This window comes from Chionomys nivalis, chromosome 18 (assembly GCF_950005125.1).
Source record: "Chionomys nivalis chromosome 18, mChiNiv1.1, whole genome shotgun sequence".
Lineage (NCBI taxonomy): Eukaryota > Metazoa > Chordata > Mammalia > Rodentia > Cricetidae > Chionomys > Chionomys nivalis.
Window position 1 is genome coordinate 6,254,447 of NC_080103.1, and position 22,456 is coordinate 6,276,902.

The window sequence follows — 22,456 nt, forward strand, 5'->3', positions numbered from 1 at the left end:
CTGTAAAGGCTGACTTAGATGTATTTTCCTTTTTCCTTTCTTTTATTTGTTTTGTTTTGGTTCCCTCCACCACTGCCCCAGGGTTTCTCTGTGTATCCCTGGCTGTCCTGAAGCTCATTCTATAGACCAGGTTGGCCTAGAATTTACAGAGATCTGCCTACCTCTGCCTCCTGAGTGCTAGGATTAAAAGTATGCCACCACTGCCCTGAATTTTCTTCAGGTTTTTGATGGCTTGTGTGTTTTTGTTTTTGGAGCTAGGCTCTGGCTATGTAGTACGGGCTGGCTTGGAACTCAGAATCTTCCTGCCTCATCCTCCAAGTGCTGGGATTGCCAGTTCCTTATATAATTTCTTGAGAAGCCATTGACACTTCAATTTCAGCTAAAAGTTTTGACCCCTACATTTTTGGGTCTTGAGTGTTCCTTAAATAAGATAAACTCTCCAAGATAAGGAGTTGGGAGTGAGCCCTCATACTTGACACATATCCAGACCAGAGGAGACAGACATTGACAGCTGGTGAGGGAAACCTATTTATTAAAGTGAGCGGCAGACCTGGACCACTACTCTTGTGCCCTTGGTGAGAGACTGGGTAAGGATAGAGACGTGGGGAGGTACAGGCGGGGTGAGGAGAAATGGGCTAAAGGGGGAAGCCTGACATGGTGGAGAGGAAGGGCACTGCCCACTGGGGCCATGTGCTCAACTGTTCTCCCAGAAGAAGTTGTTACAAGCCACTGTGAGAGCAGCTACCAGCACGACATACTCCTGGAAGTCCACCTCCCCGTCTCCGTTTTCATCCAGTTCCTTCATTACCTTGTCCACAGCATCTGCATCCTTCTGGACCTGTGGAAGGAGAAGATGGAAATTTATACCACTAAGTTAGAGCCTGCACAGTGGTTGAGAGGCAGAAATGAACAAGCGAGACTACTATGTATGGGAGTCTTCTGCACACTACAGACTGGTGCGCTCCTCTTGCCTGCAGAAACTAGCAAAGGCAATACTAACACCAGTTGCCGTACATGATGTTTTACAATGTGACAAGTGCTACCATAGACCTTACAGAGTTTTAACAAAAGATACACAAAATAATTTAGGGCTCGGTGGCAGATGACTTTAATCCCAGCTCTCAGTGGGGAAAGAAACAGGTGATCTATTGAAGTTCAGGGCCGGTTGGGGCTACACAGTGAGTCCCTGTCTCAAAACAAAACAAAAGAACCAAAACCCCTGGTTTTTGCCACTTGACCCAAGCTGGCCTGGCACCTGAGGTCTTCCTGGGTCTGCCTTGTTAGTGTCAGTATTGTAGATATGTGCCACCAAGCCTGGCTTTAACACTAATGCAAATAATGTGGAGACATTTCCACTGCTTCCATTATAAAGAAGAAACAAATTGACAGTCGGGGTATAAACAAAAGTTATACAGCAACAAAATAGCAGGGCCGCAGCTTCATGAAGCCTAGCAGTCTGTCTCTACTTCTCTGCATCCTCCAATCAAAGGAAGCTACTGAGCCTACTTTCCACCCTTCCTCCCATGCTTCTTTTCCCACGGACACCTCCTACGAAGTCTTAATTTACCTACAGTCTTCCCGTGGAAACCTGTGCCTCACGTGCCATGCGCTTCAGAGAACTAACCTCCACAGTTCTAAGGTTCTGTATTTCTTTCAGTTCATGGTTTTACTTTTTCTGGTTTTTTTTTTTTTAAGACAGGGTTCCTCTGTGTAGCCTTGGCTGTCCTAGAATTTACTCTGTAGACCAGGCTGGCTCCAGACTCACAGAGATCCTCCTGCCTCTGCCTCTTGAGTGCTGGGATTAAAGGTGCGTGCCACCACGGCCTGGCCATGACTCCATTCTATGCTGTGTTCTGGATAAATCTGCAGTGCCTAGTATTGACAGGTGGTCAGTAAACTCGGGCGTTTTGGCTTTACCAGGGAGGAGTGAAGGGAGCCTGGAAAAACCTAGTAAAGAATGGAAGAGGAAGCTGGTTGGGCTGAGCTTGACGAGAGGCAGGGATATAGCAGGGGCACCCATCCCTTCCTCCACCCTGTACCTCAACCCTCTGCTCACATCCAGAAAGCCGGAGAGTTCAGTTTGTAGCAGGTCTTTCAACTCCTTCTTGCTCAGCTTGTATTTGTCCCCTTCCTTGCCCGAATGGGCATGGAACACATTGATGAGGGTCTCCATGGCAGTCTCCAGCTCAGAGCCCATTTCAGCAGCACACCTACCCAACCCCACAATGACGGAAGTGAATTGTAAACCAGGTTCGGGATATCTGGGGTCTGGGTAAGGGGGATCCTCAGGCTTGACCCTAGTTTCACAGCTCAAATAGGTACAGGATAGGTCCCTTCTCCCTTGTACTTTTTCATTGAGATTTGGCAATGTGGGAGAGACCTAGCACACGTAAATCAGCCTAGCATTCTGGTCTCTCCAGAGGGAGTCAGGGATGGGCATGGAGATCGATCAATAGAAGCTGGTGGTCTTGAGCATGCAACAGACTTCTGCAGTAGCTGGCTCCTGGCTGCCTGGGCAGAGACGGGGTGGGGTGGGGTGGGGTGGGGCAGGCATGGGTGGACACAGGACCGGGCAGCCTTCTAGCTCTATTTTTACCCTCCAGGCCTGTCATAGGCAAACTTTACTGTTATTGTAAGTGAGCTGAGGTTGCTGCCCATCCCAGGAAGAAGTCTGCTATCTTTGGTGAGCTGATTCAGGGGTGTGGGGGTGTGGCAGTCAAGGTGGGAGATTCAAGAGTTGTCGGAGAGGGGAGTTTCACTGTTTGCCAGCTTCCTGTCAGCAGTCTGCCTCTTCCTCTTTAGGCACCGATGATTAAACGGAGGTCAATTGGTTATGTCTCCACTTTTTTGAACTTGGGATTTATTTATTTATTTATAGCAGGGTTATATTCTATAGCCTAGGCTATCCTGGAACTAGCTCTGGCTGGCCCTCAACTTGTGGGCAGTCCTGTCTCCATGTGCTGGGATTACTGGTGTGAGCTACCATGCCTGGCTTCCTTCTCTCCTCAGTATGTCATTTTGTATTCTCTGGGGCATGCTTCCCATACCTCCTGTTCTGCTTATCTCCTCTGCAAAACCACCCCTTTCCATCGGGTAGGCAGAAGGAAGGGAGAGGGAAATGTCTGAGGTTTTTCCTTGGAGACAGCTTCTAAGGAGGGAGCTAACCTGAAGGCTTTGTCTCTGGTGCTGTCCGGTGCCTGCCTCAGGCCGGCTCTCTTTCTGTGGCTACAGTGGGAGCAGGATAGGGCTGGTTTGTGTGGAGATAAAGGACAGGGCGCAGGAGGTCATTTGAGCTCCAGGGGCTGGGCAGGAGCAGGAGAATGGACTGCTAGGCTAGGGGGCCTCAGTCTCTTGGCTCCTGGAGGGTCATGCTTCCCACAGCCTTGGGGGTAGCTCATATGTCTCAGATCAGGTGTCCTCATCCTTCCTCACCACTGTGTAGACTGGACAATAGGTCCCGATTAGATGACATCCCAGCTCTTCAATGGAGCCCTTGTGACTGTCACCTGAATCCAGTCACAAGAAGCAGTTGTCACAGAGACGGGGAGATAGAACCCAAGCCTGGCTGATGAAAGGGATAAGGGGGTGCTCAAGGGAGGAATTTGGGTGGCTCAGTTACCATCCTCATCTATGGGGGAGCATCTGGAGGTTTGCCTAGGGCCCTCCAGCAGATTGGAATTTTATGAAGGGAGGACCTAGGGGTGGAAATGAAGAGGAAAAAATTTGGGGAGAGAAGTGGGGTTCAAGGTTGAAAATATAGGAATAAGGAGGAGGTTTTGTGAAGGCAGAGATGGGACAGGGCACAGTGCCACAGACCCCCTTTTCATGATGTCCCATGGCCTATGCCCTGCTGCTCCCAGACTTCCCTGGGATCCCGTTCTTGACAAGGCTGGTTAGGGATGCCAGAGACTGAGGCTGGCGAGGGGGCTGGAACAGCCTTTTTTATTTTTACCCTAAAGGAGCAGGGCTGCCTCTCCTCCCTCTCCACTCCTAGACTGTGGTGTCTGGCAAGAAGCACAGGGTCCTGTATAGGAAGGTCTGGTGGCCTGGGAGTTGGATGGTGTCTTCATTCACAAGCTCCTAGCCCTCTGACCTTCACTCACCTCCTCTCCCTGCTTTCCAAACCTTATCTCTCCTAGATCCCAAAGCGCCTTTTCTCTTGACTCTCCCAGACCCTCGTGGCACCGCTGTATCCTTTTCCAGGACTCTTGGGGGTCTTTCTGAGGCCCCCTTTTCTCCAGACTGGCTAAGCCAGGGACATATCCTAGTCAGGGTAGGGTACTCACGGTTGACTGGGCCTGAGGCGGCAGCAAGTTCTCGACAGACAGGCAGGCTGCGAATGTGGCACCTGGAGCGGTGAGGGGAAACCTGTCTTTTGCTGTCTTTCCCTGCCGACCCTCCTCCCCGCCGGCTCCACCCCTTCACAAACGACACCGTCAAGGGCCAGGGGCCAGGAGTGGACAGAGGCGCCCTCTGTCTCCCGGGCGGCAAGTGGCTGCCCTATGTTTTTCTTGGTTGCACCCCCTCCCGGAGCCCAGCAGGAAGGAGGTGGAAGAGAAGCCCTGGGAAGTTTGCTGTGGTGCTGGCTGAGCAGGGAAAGGGGAAAATTCTGCCCAGGGTTGCTTAGCCTATGCGCTTCCGTGAGGGACTTCTGTCTCGGAGCTCAGCGAAGAATTTCAGCTGGGATTTCATTATGGGGGCCTCAGCCTGGGGCTTTCCGAGTGTCCTTGGACTGTAGGATCTTTTGCAGGGTCTCTGGTTTCTGAGACCGGGCTTTCCAGTACTGAATTCCCCAACTGTTTTTATTTTAATTATTCTAAACAACAACAGTAGCAGCCCTTCTGACAAGATTCCTAATTAGCCACCGTAATGGGGTGTGATGGGACCCTCTGATCCCTCCTGATCAGGCTGTGTCCTGGTCGCGTGGCGCAGTGTTGGGATGGCTAGTGACAGCAGGGGCGGTCCCCTCTTTTCCGAATCAGCGGAGGCGGAAACTTGACACTTCGAACTTGGGAGTGGCTCTCTTCTTTCCTGGTGCTTAAAAACTTCAGCCTGGAGGCTCCAGCTCAGCTCGCCACATCCCACCTCACTTCCCCGGGTGAGTTACTCTGCCTGACTCTGCGGAGAGCCTGGAGGGGACCTTCTTTTCTTTATCAGTTTTCAGGTTCCTCCTTCCAAGTGGATTCATTCGGGCAGAGATTCAGGAAATGACTTTCGGAAAGCAGGCAAAGGTCCTTGCAGGAGTCTGTGGGTGGGTGAACAGAAATGAGGGGATCAGCAGACGAATTTCTTCCCTTCCTGGAACCCCAAGGGCACTGAGTGTCCATGCCAAATAGTTTGTGAGCTGTGGATCTGAGGAGTTTGAAGAGTCCCTTTCTGGACCTTGTCAACCATGGGCAGGAGTGGGGAAGGTCGGTGGGGTCTGGGGCTGAGCACCCTCTGACCGCCTTAGATGAGGTGGGTGTGGAGCAGAGAAGATGGGTCTGGCCCGATTGAAGCAGACCTGACCTCAGCTGGGCCTTTGCCAACCCTAGGCTGCTCTACTAGGAGCGGCAGCTAGTCTATGGGAGGGTGGAGACTCAACAAAAATAAGCATTGGAGACAAACAGCTTCCTGACCCTAAGATAGGGAATGACAACAAAAAAGGGCCATTAGAGCAGAGACCCCATACCTGGTGGTACCACACTCAGAAGACTCCAAAGAAAAACCTCCAAAGATAGAGAGATCACTACAGAGGTGTCCCTAAGACAGACAATTAAGAAGGACACACAGACGGGAGAGTCAGAGAAAAATAACTTCTGGAAGTGAATGCAAACTAAATACTGCTGCCTGTTCTGGACCCTTCATCTTTCCCACGCTGACCCACCCAGGCAGTCACCTCACCCGTTCTTGGATCCCTAACTCTCTTGGTCTCTTTCTTCCCATCAGGTTGGTTTGTGAGGACGTCAGCTCCTGCTTTGCAGTACTGATGGCAGCAGAGCCACTGAGTGAACTGGAGGCGGCCATCGAGACTGTGGTCACCACTTTCTTCACCTTTGCAGGGCGGGAAGGACGGAAAGGCAGCCTGAGCCTCAATGAGTTTAAGGAACTGGTCACCCAGCAGTTGCCTCATTTGCTAAAGGTTGGTAGAGGTCTCTGGGACTGAGACTTTCTGTGTATGCCAGGTGATGACACTGAATAGATAGGGTGACGGGAAAGATTGTGAGTGCTGCGTGTGTAGGTGGTTCTGTGCTTCCCTGCCGTATGTGTGCGCGCTGTGCGTGTGTGTGTGCGCATGTGCGTGTGTGCACGTGTGCATGTGTGTGCCCATGTGTGTGCACGCGCGTATGTGAGCTCGATGAGCAAAGATGCTGTGATGTGTAAATGGGAATGTGTTCTTGTTGGGGTCTGTCCTCCTGTTGAACAATGCCGTTGAGTGCTTGAGTCTGCCTGTGTCTCTCTCGTCTCATTTTCTCAACATATTGCTGAACCCAGAGGTGGATTCCCAGAGATTTACAGTAAGAACTAGAAGAAGGCTTAAAAAAATTCAAACTGCACCCAGACGTGGTGCCGCCTGCCCGTGCGTCTGTAAGCCCAGCACTCAGGAGGCTGAAACCAGGTCAGGGAGACCCGTTCTCAACAAACAAGACATAACGTCATAGGGAGCTATACTCTCAGTGTACCTGGGTCTATGAGGAGCGTCTTTGATTACTTCAACTGCCTATGAGGGTTTCCTTAGTTAGGCTCATTCTACAGAATTGACTGGGGCTTCTGATTTATCGACTCTGAGTTTGTTTGCTACTCTAGTCTGTTAACAGTTTATTTTAATCCTTTATGAAAATCCACAGGCACATCAAAGTATGTGGAGATTGCTGTGGTTCCAGCACTCGGGAGATGGAAGCAGGCAGAATCTTTGACTTTGAGGTCAGGCTGGTCTACAGAGCAAGTTCCAGGACAGCCAGGGCTACACAGAGAAACCCTGTCTTAAAACACAATAACGAAAAAGAGTATGTGAATATGGAGTTTTTTGTTTTTGTTTTTTTTTTTTTGTTTTTTTTTTTTTGTTTTTTTGAGACAGGGTCTGAAAACCTGGAACTTGCTATGTAGTCTGGGCTGGCCTAGCCTGCCTCAGCTTCTCCAGGTCTGGGATTGTGATTATACTGGCTTGCTGAGCTTTTGAACTCTTTTTTAAAGATGGTTTCTTGTAGTAGCTAAGGGTGGCCTCAAACTCTTGATTCTCCTGTCTCTACTTCACAAGTGCTGAGATTACAGGTGTGTGCCACCAGTCCCAACATGATTATGGATTTACATTTTCTCCGTTTTTACTTTACATGTATGGGTGTTTTGCCTGCAGTTATATCAGTGTACATTTGTGTGCTTGGTGCCTATAGAAACCAGCAGAGGGTATCACCAGGTCATCTGAAACTGGAGTTACAGGTGGTTGTGAACTGCCATGTGGGTGCTGGGAACTGAAACAGAGACCTGCTGGGCACACATTGTTAATCCCAGCCCTCAGAAGCAGGCAGACTTCTGTATTCCAGTCCAGTCTGGCCCATAGCACAAGTTACAGGACAGCCAGGGCTACGCGGGGAAACCGGAACCAAAACAAAGCAAAATCAGTTCGTTACATTTCTCTCTTCTAAAGATCTGTGTGCACCTCAGTGTTCCACTCAACAGTCCTTACTCCAGTAACCATTTCAGTATTCGATTCAAATGTATGTGCGTCATTAGCCAGAAAACGTGCCGATCCTCCAGCTCCTGGAGGCTTTCAAAACCTCCTCCAGCCTCCGTTTGTCTGATCACCCTCTGTTATTCCACTTCTTGCTTTTGTGTTCATTTTTTAAACAGATTTTGTATGCACATGCAGTGCACATATCCTGGTGCCTGCAGGGTCAGAAAAGGGCGACAGATCCCCGGGGACTGGAATCACAGTGAATGCTAGGGTTAAAGGAATATACCACCATTTGAAGCCACATATTTGTGGGATTTTTTTCCTTTTTACTATTTACTTACTTATTTTGGTTTTTTGAGACAGGGTTTCTTTGTATAGCCCTGGCTGTCCTAGAGTTCACTTTGTAGACCAGGCTGGCCTTAAACTCACAGAGATCTGCCTGTCTCTGCCTCCCAAGTTCTGGGATCAAAGTCATGCACTACTGTCCAGCCTCTTCCTTCTCCTCTTCTTCTTCTTGGTTAATGTGTGTGTGTGTGTTTAAAGATTTATTATTCTTTTAATTTTATGTATAGGATTGCCTATATGTATGTATGTGCAACATGTGTGTGCCTGGTGCCCAAGGAGGCCAGAGGAGGGCTTTGGACCCCTGGAACTGGAGTTACAGATGCTGTAAACTGCCACGCAGGTGCTGGGGAAAAAACCCATGTTCTTTACAAGGGCAGCAAGTGCTCTTAACTGGTGAGCCATCTCTCCAGCTCTCCTTTTTGTGTTTTTGGGACAGGGTTAAAAAAAAATTGTGGCCGGGCGGTGGTGGCGCACGCCTTTAATCCCAGCACTTGGGAGGCAGAGGCAGGTGGATCTCTGTGAGTTCGAGACCAGCCTGGTCTACAAGAGCTAGTTCCAGGACAGGCTCCAAAACCACAGAGAAACCCTGCCTCGTAAAACCAGAAAAAAAAAAAAAAATTGTGTAGTTCAAGGTAGCCTTGAAGTCCTTTGAAGCTCTCTGGTTTTGGCCTGGGCAGTGTCAGGTAGGATGCATTCGTGAGTGTCTTGACTTCATCAGGACCTGCAGTCTCTTGACTGCTCCATTTTCATTTCCTCCCGTCCACTCAGCTCCTCGTGGCTCTTCTTGATTGGTTCATGTTCTATAATAACATGACATCATTCCAATCATGCTTGCGAGCCCCTTGATCCTGTCTCTGTTTTGTCAGTCAGGACCCCCACAGGCCTCCATTTCTGCCTCAATTCCACCCCACCCCTTTCTGCGCTTGGAGAGCTGACTCTACCTAGGGGAGCACACACAACAGGACCCCCACAGGCCTCCATTTCTGCCTCAATCCTCCCCCGTGTCTGCACTTGGGCGCTGACTCTACCTAGGGGAGCACACACAGCCAGGTCGGCTTGTTTCACCGGAGTTGTAACTCCAAATTCCAAAGCGCCCTTGGCCATGATGAGCAATTCTGCATCTCCTGTGGATGGTCAGGCCAGAACTTTTCCTTCCTCGGAGTCCAGTTCCTCTTTCCACATTCTCCCTGCCACCAAGAAATCGACTCGCTTTGAAAATAAGCAACCAAGCCGGGCGGTGGTGGCGCATGCCTTTAATCCCAGCACTTGGGAGGCAGAGGCAGGCGGATCTCTGTGAGTTCGAGGCTAGCCTGGTCTACAAGAGCTAGTTCCAGGACAGGCACCAAAAGCTACAGAGAAACCCTGTCTCGAAAAACTAAAAAAAAAAAAAAAAAAAAAAGAAAATAAGCAACCAAGAAGGTTTTATGTGCTTCGCCCATCCCCAGATCTTCTCCTGGGTCAGCGTACACTGTGCCTTCCTTGCGGTGCTCACAAATGAGCTGTCCGTGCGGCTAAGGTCAGCTCTCTGCTGGTGTCCTGGATCCCATCCCCTCTCACCTACTTAGAATGCTCGTTCCTGCAGCGATTCCTTTCTCCCCTGCACTGTCAGTTTCCTTCCTCTGGGTCATCTGTATTAGTACAGTGTGCTGGAATTCATGACAGAACCAGCTAAGAACTCCATTACTTGGACCTTTCTCCTCTTTTTACCTCCCAACTCAAAATGCTTTTATATGTTAAGAGCCAGCATCCTCTTAGATCCATAACAGACTCAACACCAAGCACTGGCAGTGAAATCTTCTTGGTAGTTTTAACATTTTTGAGGAAAGTGTGCTTAGTCTGCCCACCGTAGCCCGTCATAGAGCCATTTTCCCGGGGCACACGGAGAATCCTTGCTTTTCTGTACTGTGTCTCTTTGTGGGGTGTAGTGAGTTTTTTTCTGTCCTGTCAGCCAGCTCCGAAGTGATTACATGGAGTCTTATTAATTATAAAAACTTGGCCATTAGCTTAGGCTGGTCCCACTAGCTCGCTTTTTCTTCCTTCCTTCCTTCCTTCCTTCCTTCCTTCCTTCCTTCCTTCCTTCCTTCCTTCCTTCCTTCCTTCCTTCCCCCCCCCCTCCTCCTCCTCCTTCTTCTTCTTCTTTTTATTTATTTATTATGTATACAATCTGTCTGTATGCTTGCTGACCAGAAGAGGGCACCTGATCTCATTACAGATAGCTGTGAGCCACCATGTGGTTGCTGGGAATTGAACTCAGGACCTCTGGAAGAGCAGCCAGTGCTCTTAACCTTTGAGCCATCTCTCCAGCCCCCCACTAGCTCTTAAAACTTAAATTAACTCATTTATTTTAATGAACCTTTTGACACTACCTCTCTTCCATCTTGCACTCTCTCTGTCTGGCTTTCCTATGGCCAATTCTGGTCAGCTAGTCACTGGCTTCACCCCCTGTTCCAAGGTATAACTTTATTAAGCAGTCTGGGGGGAGTCAGAGGGCGATCAAGATATCCCACTACAGCTGGGTTCATGCTTGCCATATTTCTTGTGAAAGTCAGACAGGTCTTAGAAACTTCAAGATGTTCTTGGAAGTGCCACCAGCACAGAAAGCTTCTGCTTCTGTATTTTTAATACTTACTGCCTTTGTTTGATGTGTATGGGTGCTTTGCCAGCATGCATGTCTGTGCCCCGTGTGTACAGTGTTGGTGGGGGCTGGAAGAGGGCATCATATCCCCTGGAACTAGAGTTATAGACTGTTGTTAGCATCATATGGGTGCTAGGTACTGAACGCTGACCCTTAGAAAGTGCTCTTAACCACTGAACCATCTCTCCAGCCCTCTGGTCTTATAACTAAAAGCTATTAAAATTAGTTTTGAAACATGGGCTTAATATGTAGCCCAGGCTCGCCTCAAACTTGCTATGTAGCTATGAACAATCTTGAATTTCTGATTTTCCTGCTTCCACCTTCCAAATGCTAAAATTACAAGCCACTACGCCAAGTTTACCTATTAGTAATAGTTTTTGTGTGTATGGCACTAGAGATTGAAAGCCAGGGCCTCTTGCATGTTAGGTAAACTCCCAAGAACTGAGATGTCTCTTTAGCTCCCTCCCCTTTTGTTTTGGAAACACAAACTCATTAAATAACCCTTGAACTGAGGATCCTGCAGCCTTGAACTGAGTCTCCTGGGTAGCTGTGGTTACTGTCTAGCACCAACAGGCCTGCATCATTTCTATTATTTTTTTTTTTTTTGCGGTGGGGGCAGGTGCAGGCAGGGGAGAAAGACACAGAGCAGTAGCTAAAAATGGAGCCCTGATTTAGAAAATCTGGGTTTGTGCTGGATCGTTGGCTTAATGGTTAAGAGCACTGACTTCCCATCCAGAGGACCAGGTTTCTGTTCCACTGTCAGCATGGTGGCTCATCACTGTTCACTCTCCAGTTCCGGGGGTCCACACCCTCTTTCGACCTCAGCAGGCTCCAGGCACACGCATGGTACAAAGCACACATACATTTAAGATAAAATAAAAAAGAAAAAGCAACCTGGACTCAAATACAGGTTCTAGCTGTTCGTCTGTGCTTGGTGTCAGTACCTGGCCTCTCTGGGGTTTAGCTTCCTTCCTTTCTTCCTTCCTCCCTCCCTCCCTCCCTCCCTCTCTCTCTTTCTTTCTTTCTTTCTTTTTGGTTTTTGAGACAGGGTTTACTCTGTAGCTTTGGTGTCTGTCCTAGAACTAGCTCTTGTAGACCAGGCTGGCTTCGAACTCACAGAGATCTGCCTACCTCTGCCTCTCGAGTGTTGGGATTAAAAGTATAGTGTTGAACAAGGCAGACAAGGTCCTTGTGCCACAGAAGCCGTCATTCTAGTGGATCACGAGGATCAAATGAAATAAAAGATAGTATAATATCACAATGCCTGGAGTCCAGGACGTAAGGGATGGCCCTGCCACCTTTCCTTCCACTGGTAGTAGAGGCGCTGTGCAATGAATGAGTGAGCTTACGACTCTGCTAAAAAACAAAAGAAATCAAAACACTCCCCAAACCAAACAAAACTAAAGGCCTCTATGAATTTGCTATGTGTCATCTAGAGATTTGTTTGGCAGATCTTTGTCAAGATGTTGACCCAAATGTTGAGCATGGGTGCTGGAGAGATAGCTCAGTGGCAAGGCACACTGCTCTTGCAAAGGACCTAGATTCAGTTCCCAGCACCCAAATGGTAGCTCAAATCCATCTGTAACTTCTCTTCAGATAGCATCCTTGGGTGGTTTGAAAGAAAATGGCTCCCAAAGGGAGTGGCACTATTTGGAGGTGTGGCTTTGTTGGAGTAGCTGTGGTCTTGTTGGAGGAAATATGTCACTGTGGAGGGGGACTTTGAGGGTTCATATATGCTCAAGCCATGCCCAGTGAGACTGTCTGCTTCCTGTTGCCTTCTAATCAAGATGTAGCCAGTACCATGTTTGCCTGCATGACACTATGCTCCCTGATATGATGATAATAGACTGAACCTCTGAACTGTAAGCTGCCACCTCAATTAAATGTTTTCCTTTATAAGAGTTCCGTGGTCATGGTGTCTCTTCACAGCAATTTAGACCCTAACTAAGATAATTCTTTTCTGACCTCTGTGGGCACCAGGCATATATGTGGAATACATGCATACCACATGTTGGCAAAATGCTCACACATACAAAATAAAATGAATGAATCTAGCCCCCCAAAACCTCAGTCTTGAGAATCAAGCTCTACGTGAGACATCTTTCCATTAGACATCCGTGAGTTATTCAGCAATGACATTTATGGTTGTAATTGTTTATCTGGCAACGAATCCTTTTATCATGAAGTCAGGCTTAAAGAAGTCATTGCTCTTATAGCCGTAAGATGTTTTGTCAAGAACACCCTAGTAAACCAGATAACCTAGCATTTTTGCTATTCCTCTGACCTGCCAGGTGATGACAAAATTGAGGAGATATTAGGATGATGCAGATGAGCAGGAGTGTATTGTGGAGGACGAGGGTAGTTTATGATCAGCTGCACTGTCTGCCTGTGTCCCTCGCTATGGGACCTCCAGCAGTGCAGTCCTGGGTCCATAGCCCCACCCTTCGTGCGGGTGTTGGTGCTGTTTGAGGGAAGTGCCTGATGGTACTTTTCTCTCTCCCTGCTAGTTTCTAACCCTTTTACATCTTAGGATGTGGGCTCTCTGGATGAGAAGATGAAGAGCTTGGATGTGAACCAGGACTCGGAGCTGAAGTTCAGTGAGTACTGGAGACTGATTGGGGAGCTGGCAAAGGAAATCAGGAAGGAGAAAGCCCTGGAGATCCGGAAGAAATAAAGCCTGCTTGTCAGAAGAAGTAAAGCCTGCTTGTTGGGATGGGGGCCCAGCAGGGCCTGCTGGGCAGGGCCGGGCAGAACTTCACTCCCCCTAATAAAGCTTCCTTCTTGAAACACAGGTGCACGTTCTTATACTCTATCCAGATTCCTTTTCTGGACACCAGGAAGTGGGAAAGCTCTGTCTTTACCTGAGGTGAAAACATGAAAATCAAAGACACTTTGAAGGCAAGGAATGAGATTCATCCTCTCATACCCCACAGCATCTAGCATCCTGCCGACTGTGATGGTTTTCATCCCTTTGGGGTTAAGGACAGAACTCAGGTTCTTGAGCATGGGTGGCGTAGGCCTTGTATTAAGTAGGTGCTCAATAAATACAGAGATTTGAGGCAGGCAGCTCCTAGGGCTCAGCTCCGTGGCTTCAGCTCCCAGTTTTCCCCATATAATTCCTGGAGTTTGTTCTTTGCTTGATAATGATAATACGAATACCTGCTAAACCTTTTACCCATATTACCCTAGTTAACTAATGGCAGTTAAGGTTAATCAATTCAATTAACTTTTGAGTGTTGAGGATTAACTTAAGATCTTGCACATGTTAGGCAATTGGGAGGAGTCATACCCCCAGCCCTCTTTTACCTTTTTTCTTTCTTCTTGTGTTGTTATTGTTTTAATATTTATTTTCATTTTCTGTGCATTGGTGATTTGCACACATGTGTATCTGTGTGAGGCTGTCAGATCTTGGAGTTACAGACAATTATGAGCTGCCGTGTGAGTGCTCTGGAAGACAAGCAGTTGGTGCTCCTGACTGCTGAGCCATCTCTCCAGCCCCCTTGTCATTGTTTTGAGATAGAGTCTCAATGTCTTCAGCAATCTTCCTTCCTCAGCCTCACAGGCACTGGGGTCGATAGCAGGTGTGCTACCTCTCCTGGCTTTGAGGAAACATTTTTAGGGAGGTTAAGGTAACAAAGCTAGAGCTGGCCTGGAGAAATGCTGCTCAAATATGACAGGGAGAGAGAGCACTTAAGTTGTCCCCACCCTGCTTTCTGACTTGAGGGGCAAGTGGTTTGTACAACTCACCGCTAGAGAGGGTAGGGGTGTGGCAATGGTGTATGCCTCTTGGGTTGCCACTGCTGTACCTGTGGGTGTCCACTTGGGGCAGCTAGTCAGCCAGAGGAAGATCAGCAGAGACAAATTAGTCATCATGTACCAGGAAAGAGGCCTCAGAGGGACCTCCGAAGGCATCTCTGGGCTCTCCAGGGGACGTTGGCAGAGAATTTGAGAGGTTTCCAGTGGGAACCCAGGCTGAGGGCCTCTGAGAAGCCCTCTGATGGCGAGATCCTTGTAGAGTCTCCAGAGAAGCCCTTCAGAGGAGCTCTCCAAATGCCACTGTTGTGGAAGAGTCCCCGATTGAGACCAGAAATACAGGGGACCTCCAGCAGGTGACACAGAAGAGAGGCTGGATATGTGCTCTGCTGTCAGCCTTAGCAGGGAATTTTGACTCTGGGCCCATACATTCCTTCTATTGACCCCCAGTCCTTCCCCATGACTACAGGTCCTAGGTCCTGGGCAGGTGAGGAGGGAAGCTGGGTTGGTCATAGTCCCATGAAGAACAGTAGACTCCCCTGGGGTTCCTGGGTAGTAGATTAGAGGGCTGGTGTTGACATGCTATTCAGGGAAGGGGGGTAGGATTTTTGAGGGAGGGAGGAGGTAGCAGCCCAACCAGTTTGGAGAGGTTGTTACCTGCCAGGGAACGCCTTTGAGCCTTGCACATGTGTACCCTGGGCTGCTGCAAGGCACTGGCAGGACATCAGGTGAAGGCTCAGAGCAGTTGGTTCCCAGTCCCAGAGTGCACTGCTCTGGCCTTCCTTCCAGCCCTTTCATCTGTATGCTGTCAGGACTGGCTTGGCTCTGGGCTTCAGTAGGCCCAGCGTTCCTAGCCAAATTAGCTCTGGTTGGGAGGGAGAGGAGAGAAGAGTCAAAGCACAGAGACCCTGGGGATCTCTTCCAGGCTCCTCATCCCGCAAACCCACCCTGAGCAACCCTCCCTGTAGACTCCCCCTTCTTCCCTGCCTCCTGGCTGCTAGGTTCCCTCCCTCCCAGGTGTGATTCCTTCTGTACCCCTTGTCTTCATTCTCTTCTCTCCCCTCCCCGTGACCCTGCAAGGCGATCTTGTGCCAGGGCTATCCCATACCCAGTCCTCCATGGCTTCCTCCTCACTGTCTGGGTGGTGACTGAATCTAGAACTTTAGAGGGAGGGTGGGGCACACAAAGCTGGCTCCCAGCCCAGGAGGCTGCAATAGTTGGGGTGGCTGAGGGATAAGGCCCTGGCCTTGGCCCTGCCCCTGCCTGCCCCTCCCTTCCCCCAGGTATAAGAGCTGAGCTCAGGTGAGCTGGCTCCTCCATCCTGTCTCTGCAGCTGCCAGCAGGTAAGAAAGCCCAGCTCCTTCAACCTAGATGGGCTGCCTCTCCTCAGGGAGTTCTCCATGCCTCTCTTGCCCAAGTTTCTCAGGGTTGGCTGGAGCTGGGAAGAATGAGGCTGAGGTGAGGCCCAGGGGGTTCCCTCTGAGTGGCTTGGCCTGGGGGCTGTGCCCTTAGCTGCTGGAGTTGGGGTGTAGACTCCAATGGCTTAGGTGAATGTATATGTTGGGTGAAGCCAAAAATGGGCACGAGAAAGAGAACGATGAGCTCTCTTTCCCCTCACTTCAGTCCTCCCTGCTCTAGGCAGATCATGAGCCATCAGCTCCTGTGGGGCAGGCTATAGAACAGACGACAAAAGTAACTCACCGGAGGACCAGTGTACCAGACACCATGGGACAGTGTCGGTCAGCCAACGCTGAGGTGGGCCCATTCATCTGGCAGGTCTTTTTGTTCCTATGCTCTTCTCTTCTTATGGGGATTCATGCCCCCCATGACTTCTGCTTCTTTTCTAGGCCTTGCCCTGGAGATACTGCCAGAAAACCCCAAATCTCCTCCCTAGGGTTCCACAGGGTGATGCAAATGCAGTTCTTTTGGAAATAGGATGTCTAGGCACATGCTGGGGCCTGCCCTGCCTAGGATTTGGGGTGGTGAGGCTTACCTAATCTGTGGCTTAGGGCAGAGGTCACTGTGGCCTGGGGGCTGGGTAGGTAAAGAAGGAGTGGGGGCAGGATTCTGGACTCAAGAGCGTCTTCTAGCTGCTTCCTATCCTGGTGATTTTCCAAGACTCCTGAGAAGGGTTCTGCAGGGTGGGTGGGTCCTCCTGACACAGCCTGTGTCTCCTATCTTAAGGATGCCCAAGAATTCAGTGATGTAGAGAGGGCCATCGAGACTCTCATCAAGAACTTCCATCAGTACTCGGTGGAGGGCGGAAAGGAGACGCTGACCCCTACTGAACTCCGAGACCTGGTTACCCAGCAGCTGCCTCACCTCATGCCGGTACTGAGGGAGTGGACCCCACCCCACCCAGACCCCTGACTTCCCAAGCTGGTGCTCCAGGACCCCACCCACCTGGCCCTGGTTACCCCCTGCCTTTCTCTTTGCCAGCGCCCCGGTAGGTTCCGGTCCTCCTATTCGCCCTAGGCCAGGGTGGGGCAGGATCTGGAGCTGCTGTCTTGCTGAGTTGTGGTGTCTTTCCTGTTCTCAGAGCAACTGTGGACTGGAAGAGAAAATTGCAAACCTGGGCAACTGTAATGACTCGAAACTGGAGTTTGGAAGCTTCTGGGAGCTGATTGGAGAAGCAGCCAAGAGTGTGAAGATGGAGAGCCCTGTTGCTCGGAGCTGAGAGCTTCTGCTTGGAACTTGTTGGGGATTTTGGGGGTATTGGAGGTAGGGGATTTTAGAGGTCCTGGGCATGGAAATAAAACTTCTCTCTACCCCTACCCCCCACTCGCCAGCCTGCACCTCTCCTCATTGATGTGAGGTTCAGGCTCAGGACCACCTTCCCTATGGGCTCTGTGCCCTCCTCTAGGGTGCTCTGAGGAGCTCCTGGGTCCAAAGTCCTCATCCCAGGGGAGCTCAGGGGGTGGGCTGGGGCTAGAAAGGTATGCAGGGATCCTGGTGGGGGAAGGGTCAAGCCCTTGGTAGTAGGGGAAGGGCAGAATGAACTATGGGAAGTGATCTGAAGAGTGGGCGGGGAAGCTGGCCGGGCGACTGAGAGCCGACCCCTTCCAGTGTTGTCCAGTGAAGCTGTAGCTGTCTGCCTAGTGCCGTCCTTGCTGCTTCCAGCTCTGCCCCATTCTCCTCCCAGTAGGATCAGGGGCAAACAGGGGCAGAGCGGCAAAAGGGGCGAAGGAGGCCATGGCTTCAGGACTTCGGGGTGAGAGGACTAGCTAGGTGCTTGGGCATTTGTGGATGATAGTTATTTTATAATATTTGATTAATAAAAATATTGGAAAAAATAAAATATGTTGTCTTGACTGTTCCTCTCCTCTGCCCAGTATTCAGGGTCCAGGGATAAGGGGGTCTTTGGGGCAAATGGCGGGATCATTGGTGGGTAGGAGGTATGAGGATGGAGTGGTTGGCTGTGGGAGAGATTAGGGGTTTGCTTCCCTCCGTGGACTTGGGTTGAGGGTGGTCCCAGGCCTAAAAACTAGAGAAATATTGCTCTCAGAGACAGGCTCCTCCTTGCTTGGGCTGGTCCTCTGCTAGGAGATGAAAGCATGTGTTCTTACCTGGGGGAAGGGAGGAACCACGTGTCCTGGGGCACAGCTGACTAATGTCAAGGGAAATAGGCACTGAGAAACAGGTTGAGTGACTGGAGTTTGGATCGTAACTTATGGCTTTGAACTCTGGGCATTCTCCTGCAGTGGGTTTCCTCATAGGGGTGTGAATGGTCCTCTCATAGGAGGAGGATGTGACCCCTCACAGGAAGTACCTACCAGAAAGCCCGGCACAGTGAGTGCCCAGGAAGTGGAAGCTGAATAAAAATGAGGACATTGGTATGGCTGGGGAGAGGTAGATATGAGGGAGAGAATAGCCAGAGGCATCTGGAAGAGTCCAGACTGAACATGGACAGCAGACTAGACCGGGCCATGACAGGAGAGAGGGAGGGAGAGGAGAGGCAAGAAATGGGACTAGGAAAGGCACCAAGGACAAAGAAAAACCAAGAGAGCATGTGGTAAAAGTGGCTGGTTATATAGGGATCAAGCTAGGTGAAGGGAATCAACGCTCAGGGGTTGGAGAGGTTTGGGGTAGGGTGTGGGGGTGAGAAGTGTTGAGAAGAGCCAGGCTTCTGTATCAGGTTCTTGCAATGGAGAATCTGGCTTTGGTAGGCTAAATAGGCACCACAGTTAGCCATCTGCCTGGGCTTTCTTTGGGATCTGACGTTCCAGCTTTTTTGTTGATGATCATGGGTGATGTAATCTCTGCTGTAACTGCTTCTTAGTTGAAGTTGGAACCTCACTGGGGGCCCAAGAAGGCTGGAAGATTGGTCAAAGGCTGGAAGAGAGAAGGACATAAGCTGCAGGACATCCGTTTCGCTCACTGCCCAGGTTCCGAGGGACCATCTGGGGCTCGTGATGTGCAGGCTGCTTTGGAACAGTCTAGGATGCAGGTTCGAAGGAACATCTGGGGCTGGAGCTTTGCAGGTCTTTTTGGAGCTGTCTGACTCTTCAGCTGATTGGAAATCTGCTGGGGCAAGGATAGACTAGGGACCGAAGGTAAAGTTAAGGAGCTTAGTGGAATTTTTTTCTTTATCTTGGGTATATATTTGAAACTTTTGGGCCAAGGGTCCTGGTAGCCGCTGTGGCAGTAGGGGACAGGTGGGGAAGAGGTGTCCCAAGACCAGGAGAGAGAAAGAAATCCCACCCTCAGGAATAGGCAGGTGGGGAAATTTAGGCTGTTGATTGACAGGTCTACTTATCTAAAATCTGAAGTCTGTTTGACCTGTGAGAAGTGGATTCAAGTCTCACGACATCCTGAAGCTTACAAGAATTTTTTAAGTTTACAAAAATAGATAAGAGTTTTAAATATATTAGCATTATCACTCTTTGTAATCTGTACTGAAATCCACATTGAAGAAAAAGCAGTTGACTCGTGCCTTCGAGCCATAGTAAAAGCTTGGGGACCCAAAACAATGATTTTGAGTTAAAAACATGACCACACTTTCCTCGGGTGTATAGAGACTGGACAGATGTCTTTAACACAATGAGAAGCACTTTTAAGTCCACACTTAGAAAACAGCCAGCTGGGCGGTGGTGGCGCACACCTTTAATCCCAACACTCTGGAGGCAGAGGCAGAAGGATTTGAATTTGAGGCCAGCCTGGTCTACAGAGTGAGTTTCAGGACAGCCAAGACACATAGAGAAACCTTGTCTCAAAAAACAAAACCAAAAACTCTTCAGCTTCCATACAAGACAGCATTGGCCTTCGGCTGCCAGCCCCAGAGATCTGAAGGGCTTTTCTGTGGAAGAGGGAACTTGGGGAAACTGTGTGCCTCGAGGGGTCACAGCCGACTCAGCAGTGACCACAGTTTGGGCAGAACCCTGGTGGTGGGTGAGGCATGGGTCAGTTTGACCTTAGGGCCACCGCTAGGAGTAGCGGTTCTCTCCATCACAGGAAGCTCTTTCCATTAAACATTTTAAATGGCATATTCAACAGATCTCTGAGGAGTTTGAGGACCATCATCTATTAAGTAAACCCGAGTTAAGAAAACTTTACTTGTTTTTAGTTACTTGCTTTGGGCTTAACCTTGAAAAACATACAGGAGGCTAAATAAAACTTGTCTCTGTAAACAAATTACATTTGTACTTAATGTAGCTTATGAGAATAGTTTTGAGTACATTAAAGAATTTGTAGCCAGGCAGTGGTGACGCACGCCTTTTATCGTAGCACTCAGGAGGCAGAGGCAGTTGGATCTCTGTGAGTTTGAGGCCAGTCTGGTCTACAAAGCTAGTTCCACAGAACTAGCTATAGAGAAACCCTGTCTCCAAAAACCAGAAAAAAAGGTGGCTGAATGTTAACTTACATGTCTTAACTATCTAAAAGGTTACAAGTTAGTAGTTTGAGTCTTCAAAATTGGAGCTTAAGATTCTTTAGCATCAAATAAACTTTAAACCATAAATAAAGTCCACAGAGAGACTGAGGACTTGACAAAACCATAAATACAACCGACAGAGGGGCTGGGATCCTTGTTTTCTTGACCTTTTTTGTTTATTTCTTGTTTGTTTTTGTTTTTTGAGGCTGGAGTTCTCTGTGTAACTCTGACTGGAACTCACTCTGAGGACGAGTCTGCCCTTGAACTCACAAAGATCTGCCGTCTGCCTGCTTCTGCCTCCCCAGGGCTGGGTTTAAAAGTATGCTACACAGAAATCTGAGTGTGAGGAAGAAGAGAGAAAGGGTCCTCTAAGGCCTGGGTGGGTGTAAGGAAGCCAGAGGCCCAGGGCATAGGAAGCAGTGGTCCTTCCAGGAGGGAGCTGAGAGACAGAAGGGACCAGGGTCACAGACAGGAACTCTGCCTGAGGGAGGATTCCAATATCCAGAGGCCCAGGAGGGAAAGGAAACCCTGGGACAGCAGCTCCTAGGGAGAGGTGAGGAAATTCCAGGAAGAACTGAGAGAAAAGGGAGCAGGACAGAAGCAAGGTGACCAGGATTTCAGCCTGGAGCATCCCTAAGGGACTGAGGGTCTTATCAGAGAGCAATGACCCAAATCACATTTCCCACGTGAGCATGATGGAGTTTTCTGGTACACCAATGTGGCTTTTGTAGTAATAACAGACAAATTATGATGACGCTTACTCAGTAGAGGAGGAGGAGAGAGCGTGGTCAGAGCAGGGAGGGAAGAAAACAGCCCCGGAGGTGGACTGGGAGGGGCTTCTGGGAGAGGGGAAGGTTCCGATAGAGCAGTGGTTGCCAGCTTGCCAGTGCTGCCACCTTTAACAGTTCCTCATGTTGTGCTGATCCCTCAGTCATAAAATTATTTTCATTGCTACTTCATAACTGTAATTTTACTCTTGTTATGAATCATAATGTAAAAGTCTGTGTTTTCTGATGGTCTTAGGTGATCCCCATGAAGGGGTTGTTCGACCCATGGGTTGAGAACTGCTACAACAGAGGGAGAGAGGGATGCTCATGTGGGGACGCCCTGGAGGGCACAACAGGTCCAGGAGTCAGAGAGACAGCAGATGAGGAGAGATGAAAGCTTGAAGCGGGTGGAGGGAAGAAACGGCTGGAGAGGCAGACTGTAGAAATGGGAGTCAAATTTGGTGGGTGGCAGAAGCTAGCAGAAACAAATGATTCTTACACACTCTAGTAGAGTCAAATCAGCAGATTGCTTCTGTTAAGAGAGAGGCTGAGTCCCTTGGAAGGAGGCTCCTATGCGACCCTCCTGGGTCTCGAGCACCACGTGAATGAAAATGAGGACACTGACTACTCCTAGGTAGACTGAGGAGAAGGGTTTTATTGTAGATGGGAGGGAGAACACAGCCAGAAGCAACTGGAAGAGTCCAGACCGAGCGTGGCAGCAGAGCAGACAAGGATAAAAACAAAGACTTGAGAGGAGGCTGGGGGTGAGGGGGGGATAGCAAGAGGGAGAGAAGGGAAAGGGGACCAGGAGCTGCGAATGGAGGACCAAGAGAGAAGCCAAAAGGACAAAGAAACCTCAGACAGCGGGTGACCAAAATGGCTAGGTTATATCGGAATCAGAAGCTGGGGAAGGGAAGGGAAGGGAAGGGAAGGGAAGGGAAGGGAAGGGAAGGGAAGGGAAGGGAAGGGAAGGGAAGGGAAGGGAAGGGAAGCTGGAGAGGTTTAGGGTAGGGTGTGAGGTAAGAGATACTGAGAGGAGCCGGGACTCTGTAACAGGTGCTGAGAGAACCCAGCATGCACTTTGATATGCTCAAAGGCAGCTCAGTTAGCCACTCTTCTATTTATTTATTTATTTATTTATTTATTTATTTATTTATTTATTTATTTTGGGGTGCTCTTTGGGACCTGACAGAAGTCATCATGGTAGTTGGCTAAAGGGTCCTCTCTGTTTTGGCTGCCGTCCTCTAGAAGGAGGTCGAGTTGGACAGTTTCTTTGGGTACCTGCAGGAAAGGTGTGGACAGGGTTAGGATGTGCAGAGGAGGCACCTGACATGACTTCGAACTCAGGGTGGCTGAGCTGGAGAGGCAAGACCAGAAAGAGCTGCTGTCTGCCCTCTTACCCTAACCAACAGAAATCGGGCGATAGATCCCTTAAA

General features: G+C 49.4%; 3 protein-coding genes across 5 annotated transcripts; 2 read left to right on the forward strand and 1 right to left on the reverse strand.

Moving 5' to 3' along the window:
- Positions 1–515: 515 nt before the first annotated feature.
- Positions 516–4,428, reverse strand: S100a1 (S100 calcium binding protein A1). Its single transcript, XM_057793625.1, has 3 exons — positions 4,287–4,428; positions 2,057–2,210; positions 516–838 (listed from the first exon to the last, which is right to left on the reverse strand). Exons 2-3 carry the CDS (start codon positions 2,195–2,197, stop codon positions 695–697), a joined length of 285 nt encoding a protein of 94 aa, XP_057649608.1. The 5' UTR covers positions 2,198–2,210; positions 4,287–4,428; the 3' UTR covers positions 516–694.
- A 143-nt stretch (positions 4,429–4,571) lies between these two features.
- On the forward strand, positions 4,572–13,554 carry S100a13 (S100 calcium binding protein A13). 3 transcript variants are annotated; one of them, XM_057793623.1, is made up of 4 exons: positions 4,572–5,098; positions 5,929–6,121; positions 13,162–13,324; positions 13,424–13,554. In XM_057793623.1, exons 2-3 carry the CDS (start codon positions 5,969–5,971, stop codon positions 13,303–13,305), a joined length of 297 nt encoding a protein of 98 aa, XP_057649606.1. In that variant the 5' UTR covers positions 4,572–5,098; positions 5,929–5,968; the 3' UTR covers positions 13,306–13,324; positions 13,424–13,554. The 3 variants fall into 3 exon arrangements, with proteins under 3 accessions (XP_057649606.1, XP_057649607.1, XP_057649605.1); XM_057793624.1 differs by having other exon boundaries at positions 13,405–13,514; XM_057793622.1 differs by lacking the exon at positions 13,424–13,554 and having other exon boundaries at positions 13,162–13,398.
- A 2,474-nt stretch (positions 13,555–16,028) lies between these two features.
- On the forward strand, positions 16,029–17,660 carry S100a14 (S100 calcium binding protein A14). Its single transcript, XM_057793621.1, has 3 exons — positions 16,029–16,139; positions 16,569–16,715; positions 16,924–17,660. Exons 1-3 carry the CDS (start codon positions 16,110–16,112, stop codon positions 17,059–17,061), a joined length of 315 nt encoding a protein of 104 aa, XP_057649604.1. The 5' UTR covers positions 16,029–16,109; the 3' UTR covers positions 17,062–17,660.
- Positions 17,661–22,456: the final 4,796 nt, after the last annotated feature.

Bases quoted from the DNA above. Each gene is read 5' to 3' on its own strand.
- S100a1 (XM_057793625.1), bottom strand. From the start codon at position 2,197: ATGGGCTCTGAGCTGGAGACTGCCATGGAGACCCTCATCAATGTGTTC. The intron at 839-2,056 runs GTGAGCAGAGGG...CTCCTTCCACAG, and splicing joins AACTCTCCGGCTTTCTGGAT to GTCCAGAAGGATGCAGATGC.
- S100a13 (XM_057793623.1), top strand. From the start codon at position 5,969: ATGGCAGCAGAGCCACTGAGTGAACTGGAGGCGGCCATCGAGACTGTG. The intron at 6,122-13,161 runs GTTGGTAGAGGT...TTTACATCTTAG, and splicing joins AGTTGCCTCATTTGCTAAAG to GATGTGGGCTCTCTGGATGA.
- S100a14 (XM_057793621.1), top strand. From the start codon at position 16,110: ATGGGACAGTGTCGGTCAGCCAACGCTGAG. The intron at 16,140-16,568 runs GTGGGCCCATTC...TCCTATCTTAAG, and splicing joins GTCGGTCAGCCAACGCTGAG to GATGCCCAAGAATTCAGTGA. The intron at 16,716-16,923 runs GTACTGAGGGAG...TCCTGTTCTCAG, and splicing joins AGCTGCCTCACCTCATGCCG to AGCAACTGTGGACTGGAAGA.